We start from the raw sequence: 15,000 nt of genomic DNA, 5'->3' as shown, positions 1-15,000 counted from the left end.
CTTTGATCCAAGTAGGATCTTTGTCTGGACATCGTCTTTACACTGGAACGAGAGCCAGAGATAAGAGACAGACTGGCAGGTCTGCTCTGTAACAGAGTCACTGTGTGGTTATGTCATGATAGAAAACACACCTGTAGGTAACCTCCTGTAGCAAGGGAGGCTGGTGGAGGTAGACATTGGAGGACAAGCTCATTGTAATGCATGGAATGGAATGAGAAATGGTATCAAATGTGTGTACCAATTTCTACCTCTACCAGCCTCCCCTGACCTGTTGGTAACCCCACCAGTATCAACCCTAACTGTATCAACCCAAGCTCAGCCACAGGTCTACAATGTTGTCACAAATATGACATTACAGATGTAATCTGTAGGGCCCTGATTGGGCCCTGATTGGATGAGGAATTGTCTTGTTCTGTCTCTCCCATTGGCTGGGGTTTCTTTCTGTGAAGTATAATCACCTGGTCTTTGGCATGGTGTGTGTATGTGTGATGGGTGGGGTTTGAAAGCAGTTCTCCCACGCGGAAGACACAATCTTCTATGGTACCATTAGGCCGAGAGGACATCCTCAAGGTCCAGGGAGACACTTGGGTTAACATGTCCCAGGCAGGGCTACCTCATCACGAGAGCATGATTCCAACTCTTACCTCCTGCTCATGTGTGCATGGGGCCTGGTGTGTGTATGTGTGTATGGGCGTATGTGTGTGTGTGTGTGAGTGTGTGTGCGTGGGTGCGTGTGTATGGGTCTTTGGCCTTGTTCTACTTCGGAGGATAAACACATTCATTCAACCTAATAGCGATCTGGAACTGTTCCTATTGGCGATTAGACAGTTTCATGCTCCAAAAAGCTGGAACTATGTGTGAATTAGCACACAACAACCCTGGACTACAAGAAAACCAACATCCAGATTCCTATTCTGCTAGAGCGTTTCGGGTCCCCCTCGCCTGCTATAGGAGGATGTTTTCAGCGAGACACGTGAAGTCTGTGTGAGGACAGACAGGAGGGGAAGAATGTGAAGCAGAGATCAGTGGCAGCCAATCAGATCTCTAAACCAACCAGTAGTTTATAGAGACCGCTAAGACCCTGGAGAGCTAGGCCACAACCTGGCTCCTGCCAATACCCTTGGGGTAGAGGGGGGGTGGGGGGGTGGGGGAGTGGGGGATTCGGTGTTTGGGTGTGTGTTGGACCAGAACACAAAAACAAGTGCTCTGTCTCCTGACAGTGTACAACACACAATAGAATTCCTAGCCTGAATAACACAGTAGAATTCCTAGCCTGAAGAACACAGTAGAATTCCCAGCCTGAAGAACACAGTAGAATTCCCAGCCTAAATAACACAGTAGAATTCCCAGCCTGAATAACACAGTAGAATTCCCAGCCTGAAGAACACAGTAGAATTCCCAGCCTAAATAACACAGTAGAATTCCTAGCCTGAAGAACACAGTAGAATTCCTAGCCTGAAGAACAGCTCTCTGGTAGCTCAGGCTCAAGTGTGATCTGATAACTCCAGCTGCTCCCAAATTTGAGATGCTTATCAAAAAAACCAAAAAAATCCCTGTCTGAAGTCTCCAATGAAACACCTGCTCTGGATCATCTCCACACCCAATCCCTCAGGCCAGAGTCAGCAAATAAATATATTGTAGCTACACTCAGCTGGAACTAGAGAGAGAGAGAGAGAGAGAGAGAGAGAGAGAGAGAGAGAGAGAGAGAGAGAGAGAGAATAGACAGGTTCTCTGTCTCACACAGGCAGACATAAAGATAGACAGACAGATAGACCTGCAGACAGACAGACAGAGACAGACAGACAGACAGACAGACAGATAGACCTACAGATGGACAGACAGGCAGGCAGACAGACAGACAGACAGAGACAGACAGACAGACAGACAGACAGACAGATAGACCTACAGATGGCCAGACAGGCAGGCAGACAGACAGACAGACAAATAGACATATAGACATGCAGACAGACAGACAGAGACAGACAGACAGACAGATAGACCTACAGATGGACAGACAGGCAGGCAGACAGACAGACAGACAGAGACAGACAGACAGACAGACAGACAGATAGACCTACAGATGGACAGACAGACAGACAGACAGACAGGCAGACAGACAGACAGACAGACAGACAGACAGACAGACAGACAGGGGGTGTGTCCTACCTTGTCCCAGGCGTCCTCCAGACAGACAGGCAGACAGACAGACAGACACACAGACAGATAGGCAGACAGACAGACAGACACACAGACAGACAGGCAGACAGACAGACAGACAGGCAGGCAGGCAGACAGACAGGCAGACAGACAGACAGACAGACAGACAGACAGGCAGGGGGTGTGTCCTACCTTGTCCCAGGCGTCCTCCAGACAGGGCTTCCTTGGCGCTGCCGTAGCCCAGCTCCCGACACACCACCGTGGCCGCCTGCAGGTTCCACCTGTCGTCACACACCGTCCCCCACTCTCCGTTCTTCAACACCTCCACCCGCCCCTCCCCGATGTTGGCCCCGCCCCGCAGACGCACCAGCGGTTGCTACGGAAACGGATAGATAGACGAAATACACGCTGTTTAAAAAAAAAAAACAGTCGACTTTTTTTATTATTAGTCTTTTTTTATTTTTTTTATCCGGGTCCACTTAGGCGACGTTCAAATGTGTGAAATACTTAACACTACCTAACACATTACCTAACACTACCTAACACATTACCTAACACTACCTAACACATTACCTAACACTACCTAACACATTACCTAACACTACCTAACACATTACCTAACACTACCTAACACTACCTAACACATTACCTAACACATTACCTAACACTACCTAACACATTACCTAACACATTACCTAACACTACCTAACACTACCTAACACATTACCTAACACATTACCTAACACTACCTAACAACACTACCTAACAACACTACTTAACACATTACCTAACACACTACCTAACAACACTACCTAACACATTACCTAACACTACCTAACACATTACCTAACACACTACCTAACACATTACCTAACACATTACCTAACACACTACCTAACACATTACCTAACACTACCTAACACATTACCTAACACTACCTAACACATTACCTAACACTACCTAACACATTACCTAACACACTACCTAACAACACTACCTAACACACTACCTAACACATTACCTAACACTACCTAACACTACCTAACACTACCTAACACATTACCTAACACACTACCTAACACATTACCTAACACACTACCTAACAACACTACCTAACACATTACCTAACACACTACCTAACACATTACCTAACACACTACCTAACACATTACGTAACACACTACATAACACTACCTAACACATTACCTAACACATTACCTAACACATTACCTAACACTACCTAACACATTACCTAACACTACCTAACACTACCTAACACATTACCTAACACATTACCTAACACTACCTAACACATTACCTAACACTACCTAACAACACTACTTAACACACTACCTAACAACACTACTTAACACATTACCTAACACATTACCTAACACTACCTAACACATTACCTAACACTACCTAACACACTACCTTACACTACCTAACACACATGGACTGTGTTCCTAAAACCACATATGTTTGACAGTAAGCTATTGTTACATACATCTGTGTATATACTGGTGTATCCTGTGTGGATAGACTGAAGGCCTACACACACACACACACACACACACACACACACACACACACGCACACACGCGCGCACACACGCACACACGCACACACATACACACACAGTCAGAGAGAGGGGATTTCCTTTCTCTGCTTTATGTGTCAGATGTTTCTCTTCCATGTAGTAATCACTTCCTGATGTTTGGCCTTCAGCTACACACTTCATCAACAGACAAGGACCTCCATAATTCATCAATACACTAACACTTCCATACTTCACTTCATCATAGACTAGGACCTCCATACTTCCCCATAGACTAGGACCTACATAGTTCATCAACAGACAAGGACCTCCATACTTCCCCATAGACTAGGACCTACATACTTCATCAACACACTAGGACCTCCATAGTTGGGCCTCTGGACTGGCTGCAGTACATTGGAGAGGCTGGGGCTCTGGACTAGCTCCAGTACGTACTTCATCATCTACAGAGTAAACACACAGTTCAACACTTCTGCAGCTGCATGGGCTCTAAAAGTTTCATCAGACATAATGTGATACGGTGTTGCCTAGCAGGCACTGACTTCACATGTTCACAACAATAAAAAACACGCACTGAGGTCAAAGGTCATTGTGGCTGGTTTTATGTTTAGTTATTCCTCATCTGGCACCAATGAAAGGGTCCATTTTCTATTGGCCAAATAGTTCCTTTACATTATACCAACGGAGCATGTTGCCAGGCAACCGGTTGTTCGTCCAATAAACAATACTATGTTGGGTAAATCAGGAAGTTTAACCAGGAAGCTGTATGGAACTATTCGAAGCTCATTGGCGCCACTCTTCTAATACACCCACTCTGGGTACCACTTTTGGTCAGCAGTAGGCCTACTTTATAGTACATCATTATATTATCATACTGGTCAGTTCTGTATATGGTCAGACCTACCGCCATCCTGTAGGACTATTTTATGTTTTGTTGTTGTTTGTGATGTGAGCTGCTATAACGCCTTAATTTCCCCTCAGGGATCAATAAAGTACCTATCTATCTATCTATCTATCTATCTATCTATCTTATATGGTCAGTTCTTTATATGGTCAGGCCTACCTCCATCCTGTAGGCCTTGCTGAAGCCCGTGCTGACACTAGCGGCGAAGGCTCGTCCAGGAACACAGCTGATGACCACAGGTAGGCCCTTCCCACAGGTGATGTTCCCCGTCACATCCACCTGGCTGCCCATCTTACAGTCCGACAGGTGGGCTTCGTTCCCTGTACAGTTGACTGAGAAACCCCAGTAGTTCTTCTTCCTCTTCTTAGACAAAGCCCTGCGGTGGAGGGGGGGGGGGGGGGGGTATATACATTATATACAACTAATGCATTTCATAAAGGGAGTTATATTATCTTTACTAAAAAATCTACAGGAATCTTTAGGAAGATTACAAAGACCCCTCACACAGAACATGAGGGGAAACCAAGCGGTTTGTCTAGGTATCAGAGCCATAATTACCACTGCCCATCTGGTGCTCTGGACAATGGCTGTATTGTGATCAACTACCATGCCTCCTTTCCCATGACCCCTCCCTTCACACCCGAGTCAAATGGAAGTCACCATCACAGGGGTGAGGGCAACTCACACACACACACACACACACACACACACACACACACACACACAGCTACAGTGTTTTCAGGGGTTTTCTGAGGTTTTCCTTTCCCCAGTGAAGCAGACCATATAATGAAAGCAGCATGTTAAATCCCCAGGTCTGAGTGCAGATCTGAGTGTTAGATTTAGGAGCTAAGAGCTGGGATCTAAGAGGTTGGTACTGTATGCACTGTGGCTAACCCTGTTCAGGTGCCCAGATGCCCAGACAGACACCAACACTTCTGTTTCCCCTTCAACATGAAAGCAAGCTGTGGAATTGGCCAGTTTCATCTGGATGTACAGACTCGACGCTGATGGATGGAAAGTGTCATTCTCCAACTGGGTCCACACAGTGTTGAAGCTGTCTTGTGTTTGATACCATTCCTAATTCCATCCCATGCATTACAATGAGGCCGTCCTCCGATTTCTACCTCCACCAGCCTCCACTGGTGTCTATAGATGGGGGTCAAACTTGAGGGTCATCTTTTGATGGGGTTGGAGTGGTAGGTTGACGGTGAGAGGGATAGATGTTGTAGAGGGGAAAAGCGTGTGTGTTAGCGTGTGCTCTATCATGTTAGCGTGTTATATTATGTTAGTGTGTATTCTATCATGTATGTTCCAGTAACAGGCATATGGGATATGGAGGCTGGTGGAGGTAGAAATCCGAGGACGGGCTCATTGTAATGCATGGAACGGAATGAGGAATGGTATCAAACACGTGCGACTGTTCTATCTCTAAGGGAACAGGTGCCAGCCTGGTCCAAATTACATGTTCACATTCCACTGAATTACATGCCACCCTCTCTAAGCAACATCCCTACAACATCTGCTCAATGATAGGATCCAGACCCACCTACCCATCACATGCCATCAAAATCACTCCCTGGAGACCCGAAAGCCCTAATGTCCCCCTCAGACCCCCTAGAATTCCCTCTTGGTCTAATGGTAGATGCCTGAGTTTAATGAGCAAGAGACCCGAGCTCAATCCCCATCAAGTGACATAACCGTACTTGTAGACTAGTGTGTTGTAGCCCTTCTTCCTGGGGAAGCTAAGCGTTCATGCAAGTCTCAGGCAAGGCTACTGTAGTAAAATAGCAAAACTTCCAAACCACCTCTGCATGGTCTGTGGCCCTCTGTGGCTCAGTTGGTAGAGCATGGCACTAACAACGCTTAGGTTGTGGGTTTGATTCCTGCTGGGACCATATATACTGAAATGTATGCGCTCGCTGCAATGTCAGTCGCTTTGGATAAAAGCGTCAGCTCAATGGCGGATGTTCATACTCACTTGTACGCGCGTGTGTTGTAGCCCTTCTCCCCGGGGAAGCCGTACATGCCACAGATGACCCTGGTGTTCATTTTGCTCCAGTGCTGATCACAGATCTGCCTCCACTTCCCCCCGTCCCTCACCTCCACGTAGCCCTCGGTGATGGGCACCCGCTGGCGCTGAGAGTAGATGGCCCTGATACGCACGTCCTCCACGGCCACGTTCAGGCTCTGCATGGGGAGAGGGGACAGCTACAGTTGCTTAACCAATTCAAACATATGTATCGTATTTATCTTTCAGAACATATTTCTCCATACATTCTTCTATCTTTTTCGATTTTGAACAGAAATTATGTTTTTTTTCTGGGTTTTTTCGCTGAGTATAAACTTTTTGGTGTCTTTTTTTCGCTTAGAGGCAAGCAATGAATCAGGGAGAATGAATCCAATGAATGTCAGGGATGTTTTTTCGTCTTTGTAGTTCTCCCTCAGAAGTTTATCCAGAAAGGTGAGGCGGAGCGAAGCAGAGGCCAGGTCTTTATAGCCATGATATAATTGTTGGAGAAGTTGTTTTTTGCCATTGATGCTCAGAGCAGTAAGGAGGTGGTTAGTTAGCAGTCAGTCCAATGAGCTATGAGCTATGAGCTATGAGCTAAATGAGCTATGAGCTTAAAAAACATACAAATTACTAATATGGGCCTGTGAACCAGTAGCTGTTACATACCTGACTGACTGAACATTTTACCTACTTCCCACCTATGATCTCAAACCTCCGAGTTCAGAGAATTCAAGGAGTTTGAGGTCGGAAACTCCAAACAACCTGAATGCCCCGCAGGCCATCAGTATGAGTGACTGGGAGAATGTTTCCATTATCAATCAACGTCCAATGTTAAAACTAACCTGTAATGAATTATTAATCTAGCTAATCTGTTCAAGTTTGTTCTGGAGGAGGACTGAACCTCTGAATGAAACATTGTTGTGTGACATAACTTTGATTGATGACATCACTGTGGATGTTTCAGAGTGACATTAAATCCAAGTTGGCTGATAATAGCAGCAGCTGGCCGGATGTTTGGTAGGGGCCAGTCTGATCACATGTGTCCGTGTCCTGGCTTGAACCATCTCATAGAAGAAAGAGGAGGCCATACCTCACCATACCTCACCAAACCTCACCATACCTCACCACACCTCTCCACAGTCTGCTGAATGGCATGTATTATATTATATGAACCACACAATTGAAATTTGAGCCTAAAGATGAGGTAAACAATTGGCAACTGAACTTCCAGTGTCCCTTTACAACAGAAGCTCTGGTCCACTTAGATGTTGTCTGAGGGAGACTGTGTGTGGTCTGCTCCTTCTGACACGAGGCTGTAAACCTCCTAGGTCAGGACCCTTCGCTGTGTTCATGACCTGTAAATCAGAGGCGGTGACCTTTGATCCCAGTTTTCATGAGAAAACGCCCTCAGAGCCTGCAGCTACCTACAGTACCTTTTAACCCTGACCCTGGACTCAACCAATCACAGCTCTCTGATGTGGTCGTGACCTTTCTAACCCTGACCCTGTATCCCCACTCCCCTCACACACACACACACACACACACACACACACACACACACACACACACACACACACACACACACACACACACACACACACACACAGCCCCTCTGAGCTTGCGCTAACCTTTGACAAAGTGAGACATCATCTCCCTGACCAGGCTGCAACACGGCTACCTTCTGTCCACCCTATTCTACGTGTCTTCTACCGCCTCTCCTACCCTGCCTCTGGGTGTCCCGAGAGGTGCTGGCTGTACTAGATAGAATAGAATGTATGATTATCATAGCTAAGCCCCCAGACCCACAGCCCGTCCTTGGCCAGACCGAGGCTGTAATGACGACCTGAGCTAAGACTAGGCTTAGCCAGGCTGTAATAATATGTACTGGTGGTGTTACGGCACGATGGGTGCCAAGCCTCTAAACTGCTCTAGTGAAGCAGCAACGCTGAGCTCAGCACTTCTCCACCCGCCGGGCCAGACCCTCAGTGTCTCGGGCCAGAGCCGAACCCAGGCCAGCGCTTCAGAAACATTAGCCTTTTAATAAAGAGGGTGTTTTTTTTTTTTACACAGCGTCAGACCAGTGGAATGTTTACATCCCCTCCACACCAGGAACGTAGGTCACACACACACACACGCACACACACACATACACTCACACTCACACACTCTCTTTGTCTCCCACACACACATACACACAGACACAGACACAGACACAGACACAGACACAGACACAGACACAGACACACACACACACACACACACACACACACACACACACACACACACACACACACACACACACAAGACCGCAGTAGAGAAGGAGACGTGACTGATGTGTTAGACTGACCCTGGTCACCCCCCCCCCCCCCCCTTGCCCCCCCCTTGTCCCCCTGCCTCCACTGCCCTCCCCAGAACACAGCAGTGAGGAGGGAGGAGGGAGGGGGGGGAGAAGATGGCCTTTCATAGATGGTCACGGTGGTGGGATGACTATGAGTTTCCGCCATCAGAGAAGAGCTGGGTAAAGCTGCAGGAATGCGGTCACAAGGAAGCCTTGAAAGGGCTCTGAGGTTCTAGACAGAAACTGGGCGAGACTCCTCTCCAATGTAAATACATACAAGGGCTAGGAGAGTGTTTGAGGGGGGGTGGGGAGAGGGGCGGGGGCAGGTTTGAAGTGGGGCTTTTAAACTCTGATCAGTGTTTGGTTTGGCTGAATGTCCAGGAGGAAACCACAGAGACAGGCCTGAATCAACGGGCACACACGCACACACACACACACACACACACACACACACACACACACGCACACACTTAACATATGCTGTAGTCCAGGAGGTGAGAGGGGTGCAGGAGACACCTCTTCCCCTAAATCAGACCACCAGACATAACATCAGCAGCGGCCAGTTTGCTCAAGGACCCACCTAGAACCCAGAACTACACCTTGTTTGTTATCCATACCAGATATGGAAGGAATGGAGAAATCTTGTATTTCAGGAAAAAACCCGAATTTCTTTAAATGTCAGACCACAATGCCTCAGAAAAGGTGGGAATTCACCACAGAGTGTGAGTAACTAAAACCATTTCAGAAATGCAAGGTTTGGATCCAACCCCAGCCTAATACCTACTGTGATGGGAGTTACTGTAAGAAGAATGGATGCTACAGATACTAAAATAGTTTATTTATTTTCTCCATATAACCAAATACAAACTACCTGTATACATCAAGTCCACCACTTTTTACAATAGTCAGTTCTCATCTTAGTTATGTTGTATTTGCCCTAACCCCTGACCTCTAACCCCTAACCATAGTAACCCTAACCTCATCTGGCTCTGTGGCTGGAACTCCCCCAGCCTGCCTGTGTGACTCCTGTAGTATATTAATGATGATACAGCTTCAGAGTGTCCAAATACTGTCATAGCCAGAGTTCAATGGTCTTAGTTCTCAAAAGCCCCCTTTAGTGCTGACAGTAAGTTCTTGGGCTTCAAGCCCACAGTGGAATGGGGAATGTGAACTAAAGGGAAGGGCCTGGACATTTTCTCATGGAGATGCTTCCCCATGTCAGGCTAGTTCTACTGAACTGTACTGAGTTCTACTGAACTGTGCTGAGTTCTACTGAACTGTGCTGAGTTCTACTGAGTTCTACTGAGCTCTACAGATGACTACACTCTTTGAAAAAAATATTCTAGTCAGTACGAAAAAATACTTCTTCATTTGGCCCTATAGGGGAACCCTTTTTGGTGCCATGTAGATCCCTTTCCACAGAAGGTTCTAGATAGAACCCAAAAGGTTTCTTCAAAGGGCTCCCTTACAGGGACAAATAAAGAACCCTTTTGGAACCCTTTTTTCAAGGAGTGAATGACTCTAGGTCTGATGAAGTCATGCCATGCCTCACCTTCCAATGCTATGACTCTTCTGTCATCATATTTCTATGACACTACTGTTTCCACAGCAACCATCTGGAACCAACCAGCCTGTGTGTGTGTGTGTGTGTGTGTGTGTGTGTGTGTGTGTGTGTGTGTGTGTGTGTGTGTGTGTGTGTGTGTGTTCAGTGGTCATTACTCACTTATGTTAAACTACTGTGCATTTCTCCTCTCTTATTCACCTCTCAGTCCCGTGCTTCACGTTTCTCCTGCACGTGCCTCCTTCCATCCCTCCCTCTGCCTCCCCCCCTTCTCCCTCCTCCCCTGCCTCCCTCTCTCCCCCCTGCTCTTACTAAACATGAGGAAAATGAATGTTAATCATCAGACAACAGTTTAGTAGCAGGAGAGCTAGAGCCAGAGGAGAGAGAGGCTGGGAAATGACTTCTGCATCTGCCCCCTCACCATCTCCTTCAGCCTTACCAGACTGGAACAAAGTAGTTGGCTGTCTAGTGTGTGTGTGTGTGTGTGTGTGTGTGTGTGTGTGTGTGTGTGTGTGTGTGTGTGTGTGTGTGTGTGTGTGTGTGTGTGTGTGTGTGTGTGTGTGTGTGTGTGTGTGCGTGCGTGCGTCCATAAGTTTGCCTGGCATCTGGAATATCTATTCTTGTGTAACTATCCCACAGAGACAGAAGGTTAAAGAAAACAGTAGAGACCCTCTGCATGCCTAGACTGCCCCCCCCCTCCTCCCCCCTGGCCCCCATATGGACTAACCCTGCAGGGGCCAAGCCCAACAGGCAGACTAAACCATTGCCATGTTTCCAGGGGCCAGAACATCACTACATTCCAATCTACCACTGCTGTGACAACGGCAACGACACAATCAATAGTGGTGGAGGGGGGGGAGTTCCTCCTGTTGAATATACACAGGTCAATCGCCTCACCTAGTGAATAAGCACCATGTCAATGATATCTTGTTACTATAGTAACATTTCCCCGTTGCCGAGTCTTCTCCGGATGTTGTTGCTAAGCCCCAGTCATCTTTCATAAACCGACTCCTCTGTCATCGCCTACGAGATCCTCTCTGACTACTCTTTATTTTGATGCCATAGGAAACAGCTTCTCTGCCTGCTGGAGTATGTGTGTGACATCATTGCATTGTGCGTGTCATCATTCAGGGACAGTCCAGAAACGTGAGGGTTCAGACCAGCTGTTGACCATGTGTGTAGCCGGCGGTTAGAACATTTGTGTCTGACTCAGACTGCCACCACCGCAGAGGGAACCCGTCTATATGTTCCAAGTTCTACACATTTCTGGTTCTCCAGCCAAACATGCAGCCCTTCCTCCCTCGCTCCGTCCTCTTCCCCTCTCCTCCCTCTCCTCCCTCTCCTCCCTCTCTTCCTCACCTCCTCTCCTTGCTCCCTCTCCTCTCTTCCTCTCCCTGCCCTCGCTCCCTCTCCTCCTCTCTTCCTCCCCTCTGCCTTCGCTCCCTCCGTTTCTCCCCCCTGCCCTCTCCTCCTCTCTCATTCCCTCTCCGTCTCCTCCTCCACAAGCACTCCCTTATCAGAGAGAGCCAAGTGAGAAGCTCATGTTCCCCATTGTTGCATCTCAGGGAATGTGAAGAATCTTGATTTTTGAAAATGGACACCCCTGCAACCTTTAACCCCCTCCCCCTCCCCCTCTCCCCCGTCTCGCTACATATAGAGCCCCATGGCATGCTGGAAGCCTCACTCCTATGGCATGCTGTTATTGCACCTGGCCACCATGCAGACTGAGTGTTGACTCTGGACAGTGTTTGGCTGGAAGCAACAGTTCCACTCATTATCAGACTAGAGAGCTCTTCCAGCTGCTGCTGTGGCGGTACGTTACGTTTTCCCATGGAAGGACTTCACATGGTCTCCTCACATGTTCCCCATGGAAGGACTTCACATGGTCTCCTCACATGTTCCCCATGGAAGGACTTCACATGGTCTCCTCACATGTTCCCTAGAGGAGGAGAAGCCCCCAGAGGAGAGTCCATGCAGGACCAACCCTGTCCCAACCTGCCTCCCCTCTCAACTTCACAGGCTGGGATCCACAGGAGCAGCAACGGGACCAGACAGTTAGTAATAATCTTGTCTGTTTTATCATCAATCAACACTTTGTATCAGACTTCAAACTAAGTTCTAAAGCCTCGATAAAGCCTTCATAAACCATGTGCAAGTCTAAAAAAGAGATTGTTCCCAAATCATTTAGAAGCAAGTATCATGCTATGTTAACGGTGATATAACAGGTCCTTGCATCTGTAACTTTGCACATGTGGCATTACCTTTATTCCACCCTTTACACAACCTGACACTTGTTGAATGACGTGAAGCATCTAGTGTGTGTGTGTAGAATATGCTTTACAGAGGGTTCATGGGAAAGGAACTCTGCGATTACCTCGCTCTCCAGCCAAAGTGTGAAATGAGGAGCAAACTGAAGTGAAGAGGAGACTCAGCAACTCTTGGACAATGGAGCTTATTGTTAAAACCAACACGTTTGGGCCTGTAGCTTCTATCAGTCTGATGAAGGGATGGAACCCAGATGAAGGCTGCAGGCAGAAGCATGTTGACTTCAACAATAAGTTCCGTTGTTCACCAAGAATTGCTGAATTTCCTCTTCATTAACAAACGGTTAATGAAAGGTTCGTAGAACGTTTGAAAGATGTACGTTGTTTAATGTCTGACCATGGGTGATTTGAGTAGAACCTCCAGAGAAGCAGGTGTCTCCGTTAAGACCAACCCTGACATCTCCTAACGCAACATCATGAAGCGCGATCACCAAAGATCTGTTATGTTGCTACGTTCAGAACAACAAGGAGAAGTCTGAGGTCACTAATGAGAAAAGTGAGTGATGATAAAACCATAATTAGCACCACACAGAGTTAGATACGGTTCGTAACTAGCTCCATGTTTCCATGTTCCTATAAACCAACATCCGCATGGAGACCCAGTGCCTCCCTCCCAGCGGAGCCGGAGGAATCCCCTGGACCATCAGAAATCACTCCCACGTGACAACAAGGCAATCCCATGTGCACAGCAACATGACATCACCCTGGGTGAGTCACAATAATCACAATAACTAACGATAAATAAAACTTCCTGCCCCCTCCTAGTGTTTATGTCCCCTGCCTCCCCCCCCCCGCCCAAACCCAAGCCCCCCCTAACTGCATTTGTCTCATTCTTCATCCTCACGGAAGAAGCAACAGAGGGTAAACAGAACATGAACTGCTACAAATCAGAGGCTAAGTTTCATACAACAGCAGCCACAGATAGACACTACAGTAGAGTTGTTTATCTATGTAGGAGTTGTGGTATGTTCTTCTGTCTTGTAAACGTAAACACCAGGAGAAGGCCACCAAGGCCATGGCAATGATTACTGAGCAGTCAAAAGTGGGTGGGCTGTCGGTGTTCAAAATGAAATTACAGGCAGGTCGTATCACCAATCAGATATCAGAAAGCAAGCACACCTGTTTTTAAATTTAAAACGTTTTGTTTTTAGACTGTTGCTAGCTAGCTAGCTAGATACGTCTAGCTAGCTTCCGTAAAGATGAACAACTACAGGGTAGGGGTGAGGGAGTCTCAGACTCAATCGAATTTCGTCTTTTGTTTTCAAGGAAGATCCAATCACACCGGGTGTTTTATTTGGGTCTCCACCTCAGAATGCCAATACAAGGATAACAAGCATTGTGTCAGAGATACTGTACATCACCTGTGAAAAGAGGCTGGCCAATGTCTAACGCAACATTATTGGTATGCTGGAATGTTCTTCTGCTTACATAAATGTAAATGTAAATGTAAATGTTCTGCTTACATACACTAACCTGTGATGTCATTACACAACAACGTGTGAATGCCTTTAGCCTGCAGTTGACTGCATAACTGTTTATGTTAGAAAAACCACGGCCAAAATGTATATCAGGAGAGGCTGGTGGAGGTAGAAATTGGAGGACGGGCTCATTGTAATGCATGGAATGTAATGAGGAATGGTACACACGCATTCCGTTCCATGCATTGCAATGAGCTCGTCCTCCGATTTCTACCTCCACCAGCCTCCACTGGTGTAAATTGTAAAGGGGCCATAGCCATACTGGTATAGAGAGCTGTAGAGACACACAGTCTGACATTTTTCATTCTTCCGCAGAGGGCCGAAAGTTCACCATGAGGCTGCAGTGCTGTCTGACATCATTTAGAAGAAACAGCCCATGCTTGGGGAGTCAGAGGTGAAACTATGCTCTGTGAGAGACGTGGCTCTTCTGGCTGCTTCACTATCAGAGGAAGACGTTTCACTGATAAACCAGGAGCTTCTGGACAGGGTTGTATAACACACACGCACGCACATGCATGCAGACGCACACACGCACACACACACACAGACACACACACACACACACACACACACACACAGACACACACAGACACAGACACAGACGCACACACGCACACACGCACACACACACACACACACAGACACACACAGACACAGACACACACACAC

At 47.1% G+C, this 15,000-nt stretch overlaps 1 protein-coding gene across 1 annotated transcript in view; it reads right to left on the bottom strand.

The window, feature by feature from the left end:
• LOC310803415 (lysyl oxidase homolog 2A-like) overlaps positions 1-15,000 on the bottom strand; it is a gene marked incomplete at its 5' end in the record, with an annotated part of 29,366 nt that overhangs the window by 8,477 nt on the left and 5,889 nt on the right. Inside the window, 3 exons of the mRNA XM_083668159.1 lie at positions 2,350-2,533; positions 4,779-4,995; positions 6,598-6,806. Of these exons, the coding sequence (XP_083524285.1) occupies positions 2,350-2,533; positions 4,779-4,995; positions 6,598-6,806 (610 nt within the window). The remainder of the gene's footprint in view (positions 1-2,349; positions 2,534-4,778; positions 4,996-6,597; positions 6,807-15,000) is intronic.

The sequence above is a fragment of the Argentina silus genome, assembly GCF_951799395.1.
Source record: "Argentina silus genome assembly, chromosome: 4".
NCBI lineage: Eukaryota > Metazoa > Chordata > Actinopteri > Argentiniformes > Argentinidae > Argentina > Argentina silus.
This window is presented reverse-complemented; position numbering and strand designations above follow the sequence as displayed.